Genomic DNA, 17,938 nt, shown 5'->3' on the forward strand with positions numbered 1-17,938 from the left:
TTGAAAGGCTCATTGATGATTAGAAAACCCTTGTGCAGTTATGTTAGCACATGGATAAAAGTGGGAGTTTACATGGAAAACATGGAATGGTCTGGATGACCCCAAGTTTTTGAACAGTTTTCTACCAACATTCCCATCTTGCATCATTTCCAGTAGCAGCTTTTTACCGTCATATTTTTTTATCTTCCTCATTGTTCTCCGTTAAAACAACCTGTTGAGTCAAGCAGCTGAACACGATCGTTTCATTTTGAGTTCTTATGACGCATTGGACGGCATCTTTTCTGTGAACATGTAGAGTCTGAAGCAGAAAGCCTGAGCTGACACAGAGAGTTGATAACCACCTTCACACCTGTTAACTCTGACTGAGGTTTTAGTTTTTATTGACTCACACATGGAGAATTCGGCTCCGTAAAGCTTGCTTTGTAGTACAGCCATCTGGTTTATGGGCCCAACCTGTGACACAATATCTTCATGCTTATATTCTTTAGTAATTTTATTTGCTGGAACAAATGTTTGCTTGAGGAGGTTTAGAAAAACTGTACATTTTCACTCAAACTTCCACCTGCTGCATCTGGAGCGCACCTTCCACCGCTGCACAGGACAAAGACATGCGGGATTTACTGGATATCAGCTTTAGGCCTGTCTTTTGGCTCAGTGTCTTATTTGAATTCAGAAAAAAATACATTTCACATTTTGTACATATGAATATATGTTTTATGTTGATTTTTTTTTGTTTTGTTTGTCTTTCCCACTACTATTAGTTAAACTTGAGCTGTGTCCCAATTGCATATTAACTTATTACTTCTATTGAGGGGGGTGACGTCGGGGTTCTAACACTGAAGAAAATGACTAAATTCTTCATACTTAAATATGTGAGTTTGCTTATTAAATGTGGCATTTGCTGCTGAGTCCACTAGTACTGGATGCTACTGGCCACAGTGAAATGCACAGCAGGAAAAGTGGAGAACCCCCTGTGGTTTTACAGAGCTGCAGTTTGCCTGCTGTGTGTCACAGTGCACACGCTGCATCATGACAATGACATGTTCTTTCTTACATGTAAGCTGATGGGATTGGGACACAGTGTCCGTCTCCTAGTTTTCTAACATCGGTCAGTCCTACCTGCGCCCAGTTTGCTGTGTTGTTTCTTTTCTACTTTCCCTAAATGCAACTTACTTTAAGCATGCATCAACATCCTGCAGTACAACTAAAACAAAACCAAATAATAATAATAACCCATTGTCAGCCAGTACCGTCTCTCTCTGATGTACACCCAGACTGCACGGCCGGTTCATGTTTAAAGACTAACATTACAGATAGATTTGTCATCAGGAAGCACATGAGAGAGGAGCCCGGCCTCCAGTCGAGTGCCTCTCTCAGCAGTGTCTGTTTTCTATTGTGTGCATCTGGTTGTAGTGTGTGCAAAATTTTAAATGGCTTTGTTCTTTCATCTTAACATTTTTCATTTGATAGCTTTAACTTTAACTGATCACTGACATTTTGGTTCTGGTTATGTTTTTTGGGCTTATTATAAGTATGCTTTTTTTCTTTTTTCGTAAATCAGAAAATATCTAAATCGCAGTGTGAACTATTTTTGATATAATTTGACTTTTTTGGATTTGGAACTCCTTCAGTGACTAGCTTGTGTGTTTTATCTGCAGTAGTGTGCCTGCCTGGCTAACACCAAACCAACAGAGAACCATTAGAGAACCACTAGAGCAACGCGACCAAATCAACCTCAGGGTTTTTTAAAACTCATGTAAAAGCCCACAAATTAGCAGGTGAAGCAGTTCCAGATCTACTTCTCATATATCCTCCCATTTTTCAGACTTTTTCAAATCTATTTTGACAAAACCAAATAATCTTTGCTGGATAATATCTTGACTGTGAGAACAACCAATGAATTGCATGGCTAAGAAGTTGCAGTTTAGGGTTTGTAAGACATGTCAGTGTTAGAGTTCTTCTGTTCTTTTCTGTAGATGGGCATGTATATTGCTCATTGTTTGTATATCCCCATCCCTTCCTTACAGCCAAAAGCTCTAATGCCGCCCGACCGCTTCGTACTGCCTTTACATGGACATGGCAACTGACTTACACTGTCACCCTCATCATCCTCATTTCCTCTGTAGTATGTTCATAGGTCCCAACCCTTCTTCACCTTCTCCCTTGTCTTTAGAGATATTTAAATATGAAGTCATCCATCCATTCTACACTAAAGAACAAACGACAAATTAAGCAAAAATTGTAACACTGAATAGATTTTAGGTACCATTGAAGTCTCTTGCAATGAAAAAATGCAGATACACATTTTTTGTATAAACAAATTATTTACCAGGAAAAAACAAAACATTAAAAACAGAATTATGGTGTTTATTTTTTATGTTATGTGGTGTGGATGTATGTGTTGTTGCCTCCCTGTACCGTCATGTTTTAAGATAGAACACAATCTGCAGTGGATAAAATGATCTTTAACGGTACCAAGTGGCTATCCAACATTCTTACACAACTTTTCCTTTGTAAATTCTTTTCTTCATGCCTAAATCATGCGGGCAATTTGTTGATGTAAGTTGACAATCTCCAGTTTGTACGTTTTCAATCTCTTTGAACTGTGGTTTAAGGATGCAGTTTGTAAAATGTGATGATTCTTCTGTATCTGGCTGGTGTTACATGTAGCTGTTTCATATCAGTGATTTGTTTGGAAGCCACAGGATATGAATATCAGTAATGGGAAAATTATTGATATTATTGGAGGCTGTGTTGGGGTACCAGTTCTTAAAGTTAGAGAGGAGGTGGAGAGGGATCCTCCTGTTTCACTGGAGTCTCAGCTCTTTAGGTTCCACTTTTTGTTTTTTGTAGTTTCTCTAGCTTTAAACAAACAAACCATTCCTTGTATTGTCCCTAACCCTTCATTTGGGATTTGTTCCAAACAAACCTCACTGGTTTTTGAGAACATTTGCTACCAAGTGCTACATGTATGATGTAAATATAGCAAACAACACAAATACCTATTTTCAAATGTTGCAAACTGCATCTCTGATCCAGCTGTGACGTGTGAGAACTGAATGAGTCTTTAATAGAGTTTTATTATTTGAACTAATGGAATAAAAGGCCTTTGTTCAATCTTGAGTTGTGTGCTTGTGAATGTGTGTGTTAATGTTTGTGATAATTTGTGAGTTACTCAGTTGTTTTCTTTAACTTATGTTGACTGTGATGCTTGATTGCGGTGGATTCTTTTTATGACAGTTTGTGTCGATGGCACTCTGAATGTTCACTCTAGTGATAGATGCTGGAGATCAGGAACCCTCAATACCTAAACCTGCTGACTTCTTCAAAACTGACTCTTAATATCTAACAACTCCTGTCACCAGAAAGACCATTTTATTTACTTTAATGTGGATCGACTGAAAAACAATAAACCTTTAGAGTTTCAACTAAATTAACCGAAGCAGTCGTAGTTCTGTGCAGTTCTTTGTAGAATTCAGACAATCACAACACAACAAATGAGTAATAGATGATGTTAATGAAAGTTACGATAACAGCCATCCATCATCTATACACTGCTTAAGCCTCATCATGGGGGCTGGAGTCTATCCCAGCTGACTGACGGTGAAGGCAAGTGACACCTGGACAGGTAACAGTCTGTCACAGGGCTACACATAGAGACAAACAATCACACTCACATTCACACCTACAGACAATTTAGAATCACCAGTTAACCTCAGCATGTTTGTGGACTGTGGGAGGAAGCTGGAGAACCTGGAGAAAAGCCACACATGTACAGGAGAACATGGAGACTCCATGCAGAAAGATCCCAGGAAGGCCGGGTCACGAACCGGGGATCTTCTGGCTGTGAGGCGACAGAACTAACCACTGACCACTGTGCAGCCCCAAAGATAATATTATCCTAATTTTACAAATTACACCATTTCATTCATTTGTCAAGCAATCCGTATAACCAATAAATCATTGCAGGGTCACATTTCCCATATAAAATTTTTAAAAAATCAGCTGAAACACGACCATGTATGTGTGGGTAAAGGAAGAGAAATGGACAATGAGTTTTAAACTCTTCATAATAGCAAGAATTGATCCAAAAACTGCAAAGTTTTGAGCACAGAGCATTGTGTTTTTCAACATACAAAAAGACTGTGAGACACAAGCAGCCAGTGTAGAGTTTGAACTGATCACCAGCAACTATTCAGTGTAAGACTACACATGTTCTACATGCATATAAGACATTCCACTGAAGACATGTTACTGTACTGCTTACAGGAGTTTTACTAACTGCATTTTCAGTGACAATAACTTCACTAAGACACACACAGTTGAAAACTTGGGGAGCATTTTGTTTTTTGGTCATGCATTGTAAGTCATACTTTAAATGTTGATATATCCAGACTGTCAAATGGAATCGTATTCTCAACATGAAGTAAATAAACAAATCTCTAGTCTCCTTGCTTTTAGTAAATCTCAGAGGAGTGATTCAGTAAACCAGCAACATCACACTGTGACAAATGGATCCTGAAACTTTAGTTTGACTTTAGACATTATTTGCATTTGGATGAAGTTGTTCAGACTTTATATTTTGGTTTAGCTGAGTTTAAGAAGAAAAAAACTACTACACTGCTGTGTAAAATGAAGGTGCATACATATTTAAAGTTATTTGGCAGGAGACCTGGTCTTCTGGTGAACAATATGAAGCATCCTTTATCCAGTAATTCACTCTGGGTGAACATTCAGGAGGCTTTGCTCTGCCATTGACCTGGTATGAATTAAAATGTTTTAAACAGTTATAGTTAAACAGCTTTTTCTTGGTCTCAGAGCTGCTCTTGTGATGGAATCAGTCACTTACTGATTAAGAAGTATTTGGGTTATTTAAAAATCTGGCTAAGAAATAGAACAACAGATAAGACAGGAGGTCATCAATGCTGGGAGGATAGTTTGATGAAACTAACATGACCAGCGTTCCCTATCACGCTGTCTAATCTATCTTCAGTCAAACCATTGGACCTCATTCATAACATCTGCACACATTAGATTTACTCTTCTAGAAACTGTACGTGAAAAACTAGAAATGTTCGTACGGACAAACAAATATGGACACATTTATAAATGTTAGATTACATACGCAGTTGTTTATCTGTTGACAGATGTTTGCAGAAGGCCATAAAGACTGATAACTCTACATGCAATTATTTGAGTGTTTGTTTATTCTCCTCACCAAAAATGAGGTTTAAGAACAGATTCATCATTTTCCCCCCTAACCTTAAGAAAATCCACGATCCGACACAGTGAAGAAATTTGGTTCAAATCCATCTCCACATTTCAGCTCTGCACCTGAGAAATATCTGTAGAACTGTAACTACAAATTGTTGTATCGCCATAAAAAAACAAAAGGTTTAAGATGATCAGAGAGTCATGCAGTGAGACTACTGTCAGCCATTCTACTGTTTCTACATGTGCAGTTCTTTACTTTTTCTGTGTGCCACCAAAACATTATCTTCTGACTGACAGTACTGTGCTAAATATAGCTTCAGTCATTTGTATTTCTCCCATTGTTACAGTTTGTTCAAAGTTTCTCAAATAATACTGACAAAGAATGACATAAAATTAGCCACAGAGAGCACAATGACAATCACAGTTACTCTGCTCAGTTTTTGGCTGGCTCGTCCTGCACATCTCTTAAGCCTTTTTAAACTAATATAAGGATTTAAACTTAAATATGGCAAATTTTAAAATGGTAAAATTGGGCCTTCTTTGCTTTAGCAGTAGCTGATATGTCACGTCAGTGTTCCCTGATCTGGGTTCAGTCGTTGCCTGCTTTGTTTTTCTGTCTCAGTGTGTCAGACTGTTAATACGTCATAAAACTCATATGTTGCTGTCTAACATGACTACCTGTCTGTGTCCAACCCCAGGAGCTGAGTTAGTCATCAGAGTACTTGAGGATCCATTAGCGCACCCCTCTGTAGCTCCTCGTGCACCCTTCATTCCCACTCCCTCAACCCACCACCCACTCCTCACCATTATTGAGACCACCAAAGAGTCCCTGTCCAAGGCCACTGAGGCGGGGGTACCTTGCTTGTCGGACCGAGGCAGCGATGATTGTGATGATGATGGCTTGGTGATATCGGGGTATGGCTCTGGGAAAGCGTTCAAGTCTAACCTGCCCCCTACTGATGATGAAGATTTTTACTCGACCTTCTCCTTGGTAACAGATAAGACCTTTTCCACGTCAGGCTTTCAAGGTGACTACAAAGCAAATGCACCCAAGACTTTTATACCTAACAAACCTTCCGTCTCCAGACGCAGTAGGACTACCACTACCGCCATACCACTAACCGCCGACCAGAGCCGCACCACCACCACCTCTGCCTCCACCGCAGCCCTCCACAATGCTCCGGCCAAACAGCCGGCCGGCAAAATGAGTAACCGCGAGCTAAAACCCCAGCCCGACCTAGTGTTGCTTCCATTGCCCACATCCTTTGAGGTAGACAGCACCAAGCTGAGGGGCCCATTAATAACCTCCCCAATGTTCCATAATATACCCACAGCACTCCCCACAGAGCCAGGCGTCAGGCGAGTTCCAGGGCCCTCGGAAGTGGTCCGTGAATCTAGCAGCACCACCGGGATGGTCATCGGAATAGTGGCGGCCGCTGCCCTGTGCATCCTCATCCTTCTGTATGCCATGTATAAGTACAGGAACAGGGATGAAGGCTCCTACCAGGTGGACGAGAGCAGGAACTACATAACCAACTCAGCTGTGCAGAGCAATGGCGCTGTCATGAAGGACAAACAGCAGAGCTTGAAAGGCAGCAACAAGAGACAGAAAAATAAGGATAAGGAGTATTATGTGTGACTGTGAGACTTTCGTGAACACGTGAGAGTAAAGAAAGAAAGAAAGCACTAAGAGACCATTTACCTACCAGTTTCCTTGTGAGGAGCTATGACAAATGATGGTATAACATGGAACTTGAATAATCTTATACTGTGCTGAGTAGTTGAACTGATGATATGTACTGTAACATAAAGCACACTTACTATTAAGCATACGCTTAATGACAAGGTTAAATAGCAACTTTAGAGACCTTACTCTTCTATCTGGTCAGAGACATTATCAGTATAGAAATATTTCACAGCATCATTCTCCTAAGTGACTTTTAGAGCTCTGTGATCCTTGGCATTAAACAATTTTTTTGTGAAATTGTTAATTACAAAAGGCTCATAATCTTCTACATTTTCAGCATGTAAGCAACATGTAGTGCTTAACAAGAGGGGTCAGGCACACAATCATTGTAAAAGTAAAAAGGACTCTTGTATCAAAATATTACAAATTTTTATGGTTTATAAATAATATAAGTGTGGTGTATTTTTGCTTTAAGCAAAAGAAAAAAATGACAAAAAGAACAGCAAGAAAAGAAAACTATTTCTGTGTATAAAATGAAACCAAGTGAGCAAATTGCCACAGGCAGATCTTATAGCATCGGTTTGCTCTGGCATCTAATTCACCACAATAATCCTCATTGTCTGACAGGCACAGGTCTTGTTTTGTGGAAAGAATTTGCTGGTTCTCTTGGTATGAAGCGACTGATTGTAAAATGCATGCCATCCTAATTCTACAGTAAAGTCCAGTATAGTAAAAGTCCAGTATACAGTGTTCAACTTGGACCATGTTCTCTTCAATGCAAAAACAGTTGTCATCAAATCAGGACTTCCCCTCTTCTGAAACCCCTCAAAAGTGTTAAATATGGGAAAAAAAGACAACTATCTCCTAAAGAAAAGGTCTATTATTGATGCACAGACAGTGGTGGTTTTATCTTTTGCAAAACTGTATGTTGGTTCATTGCCTATCATTCTCTTTTCTATGGAGGTGTCAGGAAGAAGACAAATGCAGTACTACAACACTGTTAATGTGTATACAGAAATAAATCAAATGTTGAAAGTGTGAATTCTATCTGCTGTCACAGTCAACTGTGTCAAAAAATAAGAAATTTGTTTACATATTTTATTACATGCTATCTGTTGTACTTTGTAGGTAGTAAATTGTACATATACCATGACAGTTGTAATTTTTAGTACCTCTATTGTACAGACTGAACATATGGTTTATCAACAGAGTTCATGACAAAATCTATTAACTGTTACTTTACATGGAGAAAGACTTTAAACAGAATGTGGAGAATCATATTGATATTCATAAAGAATAAAAATGTATTGTTAGCCTAGAGATCTAAACGGAGATGTTTCTAAAGTTGCATGAATATTTAACTACTTGCAGTTGTCCAACAAATACAAGGTGCCCTTCCTTCTGTACCATGGCTTTCTTGTTCTGGGTTACATCAGAGTTATGTTTTGTTTGTTTGTTTGTTTGTTTGTTTTGCAGAAAGTATAAGGTCAGAGTTATGATGAAGACAGAAACACAAACTATAAAAGACGGGGGTTCACAGTTTAAAGAGCTGAAATGGTATTTAAAATGGGACTGGTCACCTCAGATCATTGTTGTCACCTCTTTTTCATGAGTTAACGTCTTACTTTGACAGTAGTTTACTGTCCTTTTTCATTTCATTTTCATTAATGAGGTAGAGGTGCAGACTTTTTCTTAGAAATCATATTTTTGTTGTTATAATTGTTACTTTTCATAACCCTTTTTTCATCAGTTTGATAACGAATAAAACTTTCTTTTTTTTCTCTGAAATTATACTGTAGTCATTGGGTAAAGTATGTAACTAGAAAAGCCCTCAGAGAGATCAGTCCTCCTCCAAGGCTGCTCATTCCCCCATATGTCAGAAATGCAGCATTTATTTATTAGTTATTGATGATCACAAATCACAGCAACATAGAATGTGTCCATCTAATATAGATTTACCCACAAACTAAATGACGTTGCTCTGAGCACAGGTTTGTGTTCTGCATGTGTACGTTATGTACGGATACCGGATCACGTGACTTAAATATGTAGCGGGTGGCGGGAATTGATGAGAGTCAGAAACACCCCCACAATTTAATCAGTTGTTCCTTGGATCATTTCTGATGGATAAGTCCTGATAAGTCCTCAGAGGTGGATTTGTAGTAGGATCACAATCATGTGATCATCAGCATGCAGCTGATGGAGAGTGATGATGCTGACAGACAGACAGACAGACAGACATACGGCGATCATCACATAACTTCACCACGTTCCTTGGCGGAGTAATTATTAATGGCAATATTAAACAATTTCAACATTTGTCTTCATTCTTTGCATAAAATCATGTTGATCTGTGTGACAGAAAAGTCACTTTCATCAAAACTGTCCTTTATTTCAAATGTTGGTAAATTCTTATTGGAATATGATGTCACTATTTTCTGAAGAGGAATCAGAAACCTCTGACTTTTTGTTCTACACCATGGTTTATGTGTAACATTAGCTGAGAAAGGTTGAGGTTTTGGCCTTTAAACGATAAGTTCACAGTTTCTCCAGACTGAAGGATCACCAGAAATGCTCCACTGTGGAAATGCTTTAACATGGAAAATACGGTTTACTCTGTCCACTCACAGAACAAAACAAATCCCAAAGCAGTCGTCCATTTCTGCCCTGATGCTTACCAAGGTCTGTGGCAACAGGAGAGCCTCTTAAATCCACTGGAAGAGAACGGATCTCTTCCTGGCTACACCTCAGCAGTTTTACAGCAGCTAGACCGTCACTATGGTCCTGTTGTTTTCTAAAGCATGCTGGCTGCATATTTGTGCTAATTTATTATCAGTGTGGTAGCAAACTGAATAGCTGTGGTTCCAAAGAAAATCAACATTTTATTGTTTTTTACATGATGAAAATTAAGCATCTAAGCATGCAGCTTTCAAATTAAAACAGGCGGTGACATGTTGAGGATGGTTTCTATCCACGATCTGCTTCAAAATGATGATTGTCTGGATCCTACTGTCACATGTCCTCACTGGAATGATCTTGCACTGTTGTGTTTTTTTATGGCGTATGTTTGTGCAGACATAAGATTTCGACACTGAGGGCATAACCTGTTTTGACTAAGTTTTTGGCAAACCAGCATATCCATAAAACTCAGCCCAGTTTAATGCACAAACTCACCAGTACAGAGAAACAGACAGTGCTGTGTGTTTCTGCTTGGGAGTGAATATCAGGTCAGAAAGTCTGGTGTTAACCTACCAATGAAAAGTCACTGAAAAAAGCCTGGTGAAGAAAAACTCAAAAGGTTGTCATTTGAAACACATCAGATTTCAGCAAATGTCAAAATAAAATGAGATAAGACTTGGATGCATGGTCCAACCTTCAGCAGGTGCTTCATTCATCTGGTACTGAAAGTATTTTAATGCTAAAATTTTATTAGTGGCAATGCAGCTTTTTTCATTATACCTAATCCTTCCTTGTTCAGGTCAGGTTTTGTTTTAAATACATTTTATTTATGATGTTTGATTCAGGGCTGCACAGTGTTCAGTGGTTAGCTCTGTCGCCTCACAGCTTCCTGGGATCTTTCTGCATGGAGTATCCATGTTCTCCTGTACATGTGTGGCTTTTCTCCAGGTTCTCCAGCTTCCTCCCACAGTCCAGAAACATGCTGAGGTTAATTGGTGATTCTAAACCGTCTGTAGTTGTGAACATGAGTGTGATTGTTTGTCTCTATGTGTAGCCCTGTGATAGACTGTTACCTGTCCAAGTGTCCCCTGCCTTCACCCTCAGTCAGCTGGGATAAAATTAATCGGTGTATAGATGATGGATGTTTAACTCTAAAATCAGTGTTCTCGCTCCACTGAACAGCGGTTTGCCTCTTCTTATTCAATAACTGATGTTGGTTAATGGCTTCATGTAACTGATGTGTCGGATGAAGCTGTTGGTACCACAGTAGTGGGACCTTTTTTCTATAAAATGTGTTCAAACCGTTTCATCTGCCAGTTACAGTGGAGTAGATGAGTGACCCCATAGCTTTGGTCTTAGTTTGGCTCTTTAGATGTTTTACATGAATGATGGCTACACAGCGATGGATGATCTGATCCCTACTGAGGCTGGATCCACCTCACTAGCTGAGGCTGTCTAGTAAACATCATTGCCAGTGAGTTTTTAGGAGAAAATGAACAGGAGTCAAAGAATACCAGGGTGTGTGGAGTCTAATCTATCTAAGTGTAGAGGGTTAAGAACAGTGGAGTGTTAAAGAATATCACTACGTCAGGCAAACAGGAAGTCTCACTGTAATATCTAATGACATGAAGTCCAGAAGATTCTCAACAGATTATATGGCAGCACATTCAATTTCAAATATATGACTGAATATAAGGCTAAAGTGCCAAGAACAACTTCACATTTGAGAGGTTTCTATCATGATGAAACTGTGCAGGCTATAACTCTGTCAACATCTTCTACCTGAATTGGAAAGTTTTTAAAGAATGTTTCATTGGCAGCTTGCAGCTGGCAAAGGGTCCAATAGGAAGCAGGCAGATGTCTGGAATGTGCTTCTACAAACCTATGAAATAAAAATATAAATGAAGAAAAGCGTGGAAAAAAAGGATAAGCTTATCACCCAAAACACCACCTCATCTGTCAGACATGGGGTGTTTCTGTCTTTGGCTGTAAGGCTCCCACTGGAACTGACTAAATGTTATTAGATGTAGATTGTTGTTCTTTTTTTAAATTGCTCTGGTACAGAACCTATAGAAAAAAAAGAACGCTCTTTTGTCTCACATTTCACATCTCTGTCTCCGCAAAAATGAGATAGTTAAAGACTGATGTGGATAAATTCTAATTTGAAATGCTTTTCTGGTATACAAACTTAAAGAAACAAGTGCCAAAATATGCATTCTCTTACTTTCCCTCCAATAAATCATAATCATGTAATTTTACTAACTGACGAGTGACACTACAATGGATAAAACTCTTCCAAGATATGACTTATTTATTGTTCAGTACAGGTGCTGCAGCATTTTTCATGGATTCCTGTGTAGGACCTGACTTTTGTTAAATGTAGCTGTGTTGATAATTAAGATGTATTTGTGCTTTTTGCCATTAGTTGTCACTGTTACTACCTTTGTCAGCCTATAGGATCATGTAAGCTGTCCATCCAGAGCTACCATGTTCTAGATTTTACATTTGGCTAGCTACTTAAAATGCTATTTACATGATCTGTGCTTTGCTCTGAATCGATCCTGCAATCTCAGTTAGTTTTATTGTATTTCTTGTGATTTACGTGAAAACTGCAATTTGGGAGGAAACTATGTAACCGTGGGTTCTCATTCCATATTTTCCAGCTCCTTCTTGGGTTTCTCAAGGCCTTTCCAGGCTTGTCCTTGAGTCTCCACCAAGTTCAACCTTTTAACATTTAAATCAGATGCCCAAACTATCTCAACTTCCTGCAACAGTCAGCCAGAGTGTTTTCATACACAACCATTGAATAGTCTGGGGTCACTTAGAAATATCCTTATTGTTGAAAGGAAAATATGTTTTAATGAAGATGTCATTAAATAAATGATAAATCCAGTGTAGACATTGTTAATGTGGTAAATGGCTATTCTAGCTGGAAACAGCTGATTTTTAATGGAATATCTCCATAGGGGTACAGAGGAACATTTCCAGCAACCATCACTCCTGTGTTCTAATGCTACATTGTGTTAGCTAATGGTGTTGAAAGGCTCATTGATGATTAGAAAACCCTTGTGCTGTTATGTTAGCACATGGGTAAAAGTGGGAGTTTTCATGGAAAATATGGAATTCTCTGGATGACCTCAAACTTTTGACCAGTAATGTGTTGATTTATTTATTGTGATAAAGAATCTTCTGGCTATAGGAGACGAACTTCCTGGAATCCACATTCAGATGCAGCTCTTTCCTGTCCCATATCCTTTCTAAGCTCGCTCTAACAGACGGACACATCAAGCTAAAAGTCAACATTCATTTGTGAATTTACTCAGGATTCAAACTTTGATTGAAACTTTCCCATCTAACCTGATCTGCTAACTCATCTGTGCAATAAAAACTCTGTAATTAGCTAAAATCTCCTATCATGGCTTCGATTTTTTTTAAAGCCTGACAACAGACCCGAGGAAGGAGGAAGTACATTACATACAATCACAATATGTTTAAATGTTAGGATGCAGTTTATCCACAGTGATGCCAAAATAATAAAGCACCTATCCTGAGAGGATGCCGTGTGTCTTGTTAACAAAATTATTAAAATGTGTTTTATCTGACTGAGGTTTATGCATGTTACAATCTATGGTTCTCTAATATTATCTAATGTAGGTAGCAACATGTAATCAGATGGAAACACTGCAGCCTATAGCCTTCCTATACATAATATTTCTTTATTTCTATGATCATCCAGTCGCGTCTGTGCTGCTGAACATTTGTCACAGATAAAGCCATTTCTGTAGGTTTAGGTATTCAGTAAGAAAATCTCTTGGGAGGAGTACATACAACTTATGTACTCATTACATTATTAGAACGCTGTAGCATGAAATACAATGAAGAGAAAAAGTAGATGACTGGATGGAATGGAGCTGTAGCATTACATTTACAACAGTTATGACCCAAAATGCCTTGCAACACTTGTTCAGGGTGTGTAGGTGAGTGTCTGTGTGAGTAAGGCACTCCCATTCATTTTTAGAAAAGAACTTATTGGACATTAGAGGTGTATTTTTTGGTAAAATATCCTTTGCGGTTAAATTCATTGGCTGGATTCTGAAATATAATTTGTTGTGCTTCAGATCGTTTATAGCAGAATTTATTTGCCAAGCTTTGGAGAGAAGACCTATTTTTAAAAGACTGAGCAGTAAAATAACTTGTAATTTTATTGGGAAATGTATTGTTTGAGATCTGGACAGTGACTCAGTGGTTAGTTCTGTCACCTCGCAGCTGGAAGATCCCCGGTTCGTGTCCCAGCCTTCCTGGGATCTTTCTGCATGGAGTCTCTATGTTCTCCTGTACATGTGTGGCTTTTCTCCAGGTTCTCCAGCTTCCTCCCACAGTCCAGAAACATGTTGAGGTTAATTAGTGATTCTAAATTGACTGTAGGTGTGAATGTGAGTGTGACTGTTTGTCTCTATGTGCAGCCCTGTGATAGAAAGAATAAACAGCTTATTAACCTTTGATTAAACAATAATTCTGTAATGTACCACTCATCCTGTTTGTGTGTGTGTGTGTGTGTGTGTGTGTGTGTGTGTGTGTGTGTGTGTGTGTGTGTGTGTGTGTGTGTGTGTGTGTGTGTGTGTGAAATGAGGTCAAAGAGCAGAGAAAAGTTTTTTAACTATTTGAGAAAAGGAAGCTCCTGGTATGACTCTATGCTGATTCTGTTTACTACTCATTCTCTTTTCTTTAGAAGACTCTAACACACACACACACACACACACACACACACACACACACACACACACACACACACACACACACACACACACACACACACACACACACAGTTCCTTTAGTCACTTGTGTAGCTAATTAGTCCTTTCTTTTCCCAGCGTTGTCTTCTGCTACACGTCCAGCATTACAGAGTGTCTGGCTGAACTCTGTGTGCTTTCCTCGTGTAGAGGACAGCCATTTTTGGTAAACACTGGGTGTGTTTGCCCAGAGGGTGCCATTCTTTTGTTTACCACCATCCAAAAGAAAAATGGATTGTCTTCGATGTGTTGCTACAGAAATCGTATGAAGGTAAAGGTTTGGAACAGGGAAAGAAAAGGAGAAAGAAATATATTTTATATGTAATCACTTTAGTTTTTTTTGTGAAAGGTGCTGGGTGGGTGTCTTTGCTAATGTATTCTTTACTACTCTCTGTCCTCCTTCAGCCATGCTGTCTCATTGGACTAACCGGTAAATCTAAATGAACAAAAGTTTAGTCCCGAGGAACAGAGGGTCAGCCAGAGAAGACTCTCTGAAGCCTTCATGCCACATGAATCCAAAGCCCTGTGTGTCTTCACAAAAGCTGACCTGTGAGGGGAAGTAAATATTCTGAGGTTCCAAAATGTGTCATGTACTGTGTCAGTGCTTTTAGCCTGATATGCCAGAGGAGAAGCAGTATGTGGGGATTAGGGACGTAACTTCAGCCTTGAAGATAGACAGACAGACAGACAGACAGAATTTTTATTGATCCTGCCGCTGGAAAATTTTGGCGATGACATCCAAAAACAGAAGTCAAAGCACTAAAACTGTGCACTTGTTGATCTTATAAGCTTTGCAGAACTTAGTCGTACCTAATAATACTGTATATTAATATTCATTGTTAACTTGCTCCTCAGACTGTTTCTCACTGTAGGTGTTGCAGCTGAAAGGCCGAGTCTGATTTCCTTAAATACCAGAAGAATAAATCTGCATCATGTTAATTTAATGGAATACACATGGCAGATTTTTGACAAAGTTTGTTTATAATCAGATTCAGTTCTGCCTTAATGATGGAGCAGTGATACAGATTAGCACATTAACTTAAACATTCACACAGTTCACAGGTTCTTTTTCCAGCTTTGCTTCCTGCTTTGGCTGCACAAGCTGTGCTGCTTTTAGCCTGCATTACGTTTTAAATTCCTCATGTTGACTTAGGATTATAGTGAAACTCTAGATTTGTCTATGTTCATCACCTGGTGCCAACACTTCTTTTTTGTGAATGTGCTCATAGTTTGGCTTGGGTTACCTAAACAAGCTGATAAGCACAGTCGTAGTTTAGCTTCATTCTGGTTGTACATAGTGGGAGAAATAGTTTTTACAGCCCCAAAGTTTGCTGTTTCACTCATTAAAAAAAAAAAAAAATTCTTGAAAATAAAGAATTTGTTTGTACAGAATGTACTGAATACACACCAGTCTGCTTAGTGCAGTGAAGTAAAGGAGGCTTTTCACATTATGACATCTGGCAAGTTCAGGAGTTCATGTGCAGGACCACTCTGTGGCAGAAGAAGGCAGTTCTTGGACTTCTGCCAGGAAGGGGAACTATGCCAGTTTCAGTTCAGTAGCAGACTCTGCCGTGCCTTATGATTTTTAAACCAAGCACTTAAAATCCCAATGACTCCACCAGGCACCACCAACCACTCCTAGGAGGGTTTCAGACATCAGATGGATTAACGGGACCCTGATCCTGGACTGGAGGAGGCACTTTATGAAAAACCAGGCCCAAGACCACATTTCCTTCCTCTTGATGGATACTCTACCTGTGTCTGCAATGTCATATTTCACATTTAATGAAAGAAAACAACATGTATGTCTGCAGTTGCCAATGTTGTAAGACTAAGAAACGCTTGTTTACAGAAAGTGATTAAATAATGGAGTAATATAACATCTTTAATTTTCCATATCGAGCAAAATGAATTAAAATTCTCTCTTTTTTGACAGCATTAACTGTTACGACTGGCTCTTTGGCCGCAACAAAGGAGGAAATGCATATAAAGGTTTTTCTGCAACTAAAGACAATTTATTAAGACAACACAAACACAGTGGGGTGTGTAGTAAACATCAGTGTTGTGTGAGGGTGTTTGATGGCAGTGCTCAATGTGTGGTGCATTTTGATACCATAAAACAGACCAAACTAACACAAGATGCATGGATGGCTGGGTGTGAGAGAGGAGAGATCTGGCTGAGCAGACCGGCTTCTATAACCAGGATACCTGCAGGAGAAGAACCAGAGAGAAGACCAAGGCTCCAGGGCCATAGTGCAAAATAAAATTTTTAAAAAACTGCAGAAGTTTTGTAAAACCACAATTTATGGCAAAGGTGATATGTTGGATTGCAACACGTGTGAATGTAGGATTCATAGAGACGTACAGAATCGGTGGGTCAACATAGTGCAAATACCAATGAAATAAACTGTCACAGCCCCTCCCTCTCCTGCTCTGTTATCCAGCTGATTAAAAGGGGCTGTGCAGGAGCACAGCCGGCTTCAATCAGTAATCACCAGCAGTTAAAAGCCTGGCTCTTCCCACAGCTGAGACAGAATTTAACAGGTTTAATGAAGAACTCAGGGAGAGATGAGGGAGGGGGAACTGGGTTCTGGGGGAATCAGCTGTCTTCCGGGCTGGAGGCAGGGGCAGCAGAGCCAGGGGATGACGGTGGGTGGTCGCCGAGGAAAGGCGCGAGTGTGGCGGCTGGAAGCAGGCGGAGGCTTGGCGGGGGGTGAACGGAGCGGCGGCTTGGGAACTCAGCCGAGGCGAGCCAGGTGGGTGTCCGGTCGGGCAGATGAAGGACAGATCCAGATATCCAGGGGTACACACCGATTAATTCAACAGACGCAGGAGACGATTGACAGAACCAGAAGTCCAAGGTAACATGCAGAATAATCCAACAGAGACAGGAACGATCCGAGCAGCTGGGTCAAACTGCAAGGAAGGGAGGACAGACAGGAATTAGTTACACAAATTCTTTAAACTACAGAATACGTACGTGGCGAGAGGGTAACTGACTGCATGAGCAGAATTTACGATCTGGTAGGGTGTGGAAGAAGAGGGCAAAGGGCTTTCCTGAACCAGCTTAATCTGTGAAACGTGGATAGTGGGATGGATTCGCATAGCACGGGGCAATTTGAGATGGACAGCTGAGGGATTGATGATGCGATCAATTACAAAGGGACCAACAAAACGAGGGGCTAGTTTTTTGGAGGGAACACGGAGGGGGAGATCCTTAGCTCTCAGTGAGACCCGCTGTCCAGGGGAATAGATAGGTGCATCAGATCTGTGACGATTTGCCTGGTCCTGCATACTGCACGATGCTCGGAGGAGGGCGGCGCGAGTCTGACGCCAGGTCCGAGTGCACCGACAGAGGTGGACGGCCAGAGAGGGAACCGCAATCTCCTTTTCCAATTCAGGGAAAAGAGGGGGCTGGTAGCCATGAACGCAGTGGAAGGGTGATAACCCAGTAGCGGCGTTGGGGAGGGTGTTGTGCGTGTATTCCACCCAGGGGAGTTGGGAGCTCCAGGAACTAGGGTTCTTTGATGTAATGCACCGGAGGGTGGCCTCCATCTCTTGATTTAGC

General features: G+C 40.0%; 2 protein-coding genes across 11 annotated transcripts in view; both read left to right on the forward strand.

Moving 5' to 3' along the window:
• nrxn3a (neurexin 3a) overlaps positions 1 to 8,307 on the forward strand; it is a 237,633-nt gene extending 229,326 nt beyond the window's left edge. For 6 of the 10 annotated variants that reach the window (XM_051938994.1, XM_051939027.1, XM_051939079.1 and 3 more), the window contains one exon: positions 6,549 to 8,307. In XM_051938994.1, the coding sequence (XP_051794954.1) occupies positions 6,549 to 6,853 (305 nt within the window). In that variant the 3' untranslated portion in view covers positions 6,854 to 8,307. Of the gene's footprint in view, positions 1 to 2,027; positions 2,383 to 5,912 lie in introns of those variants that run through there. The other 4 variants (XM_051939156.1, XM_051939205.1, XM_051939300.1 and 1 more) reach the window with 2 other exon arrangements.
• adck1 (aarF domain containing kinase 1) overlaps positions 1 to 17,938 on the forward strand; it is a 430,485-nt gene that overhangs the window by 397,050 nt on the left and 15,497 nt on the right. Inside the window, exon 12 of the transcript XR_007938328.1 lies at positions 10,529 to 17,126. The gene's annotated coding sequence lies outside the window, so the exon portion shown is untranslated. The remainder of the gene's footprint in view (positions 1 to 10,528; positions 17,127 to 17,938) is intronic.

This window comes from Acanthochromis polyacanthus, chromosome 1 (assembly GCF_021347895.1).
Source record: "Acanthochromis polyacanthus isolate Apoly-LR-REF ecotype Palm Island chromosome 1, KAUST_Apoly_ChrSc, whole genome shotgun sequence".
Taxonomy (NCBI): domain Eukaryota; kingdom Metazoa; phylum Chordata; class Actinopteri; family Pomacentridae; genus Acanthochromis; species Acanthochromis polyacanthus.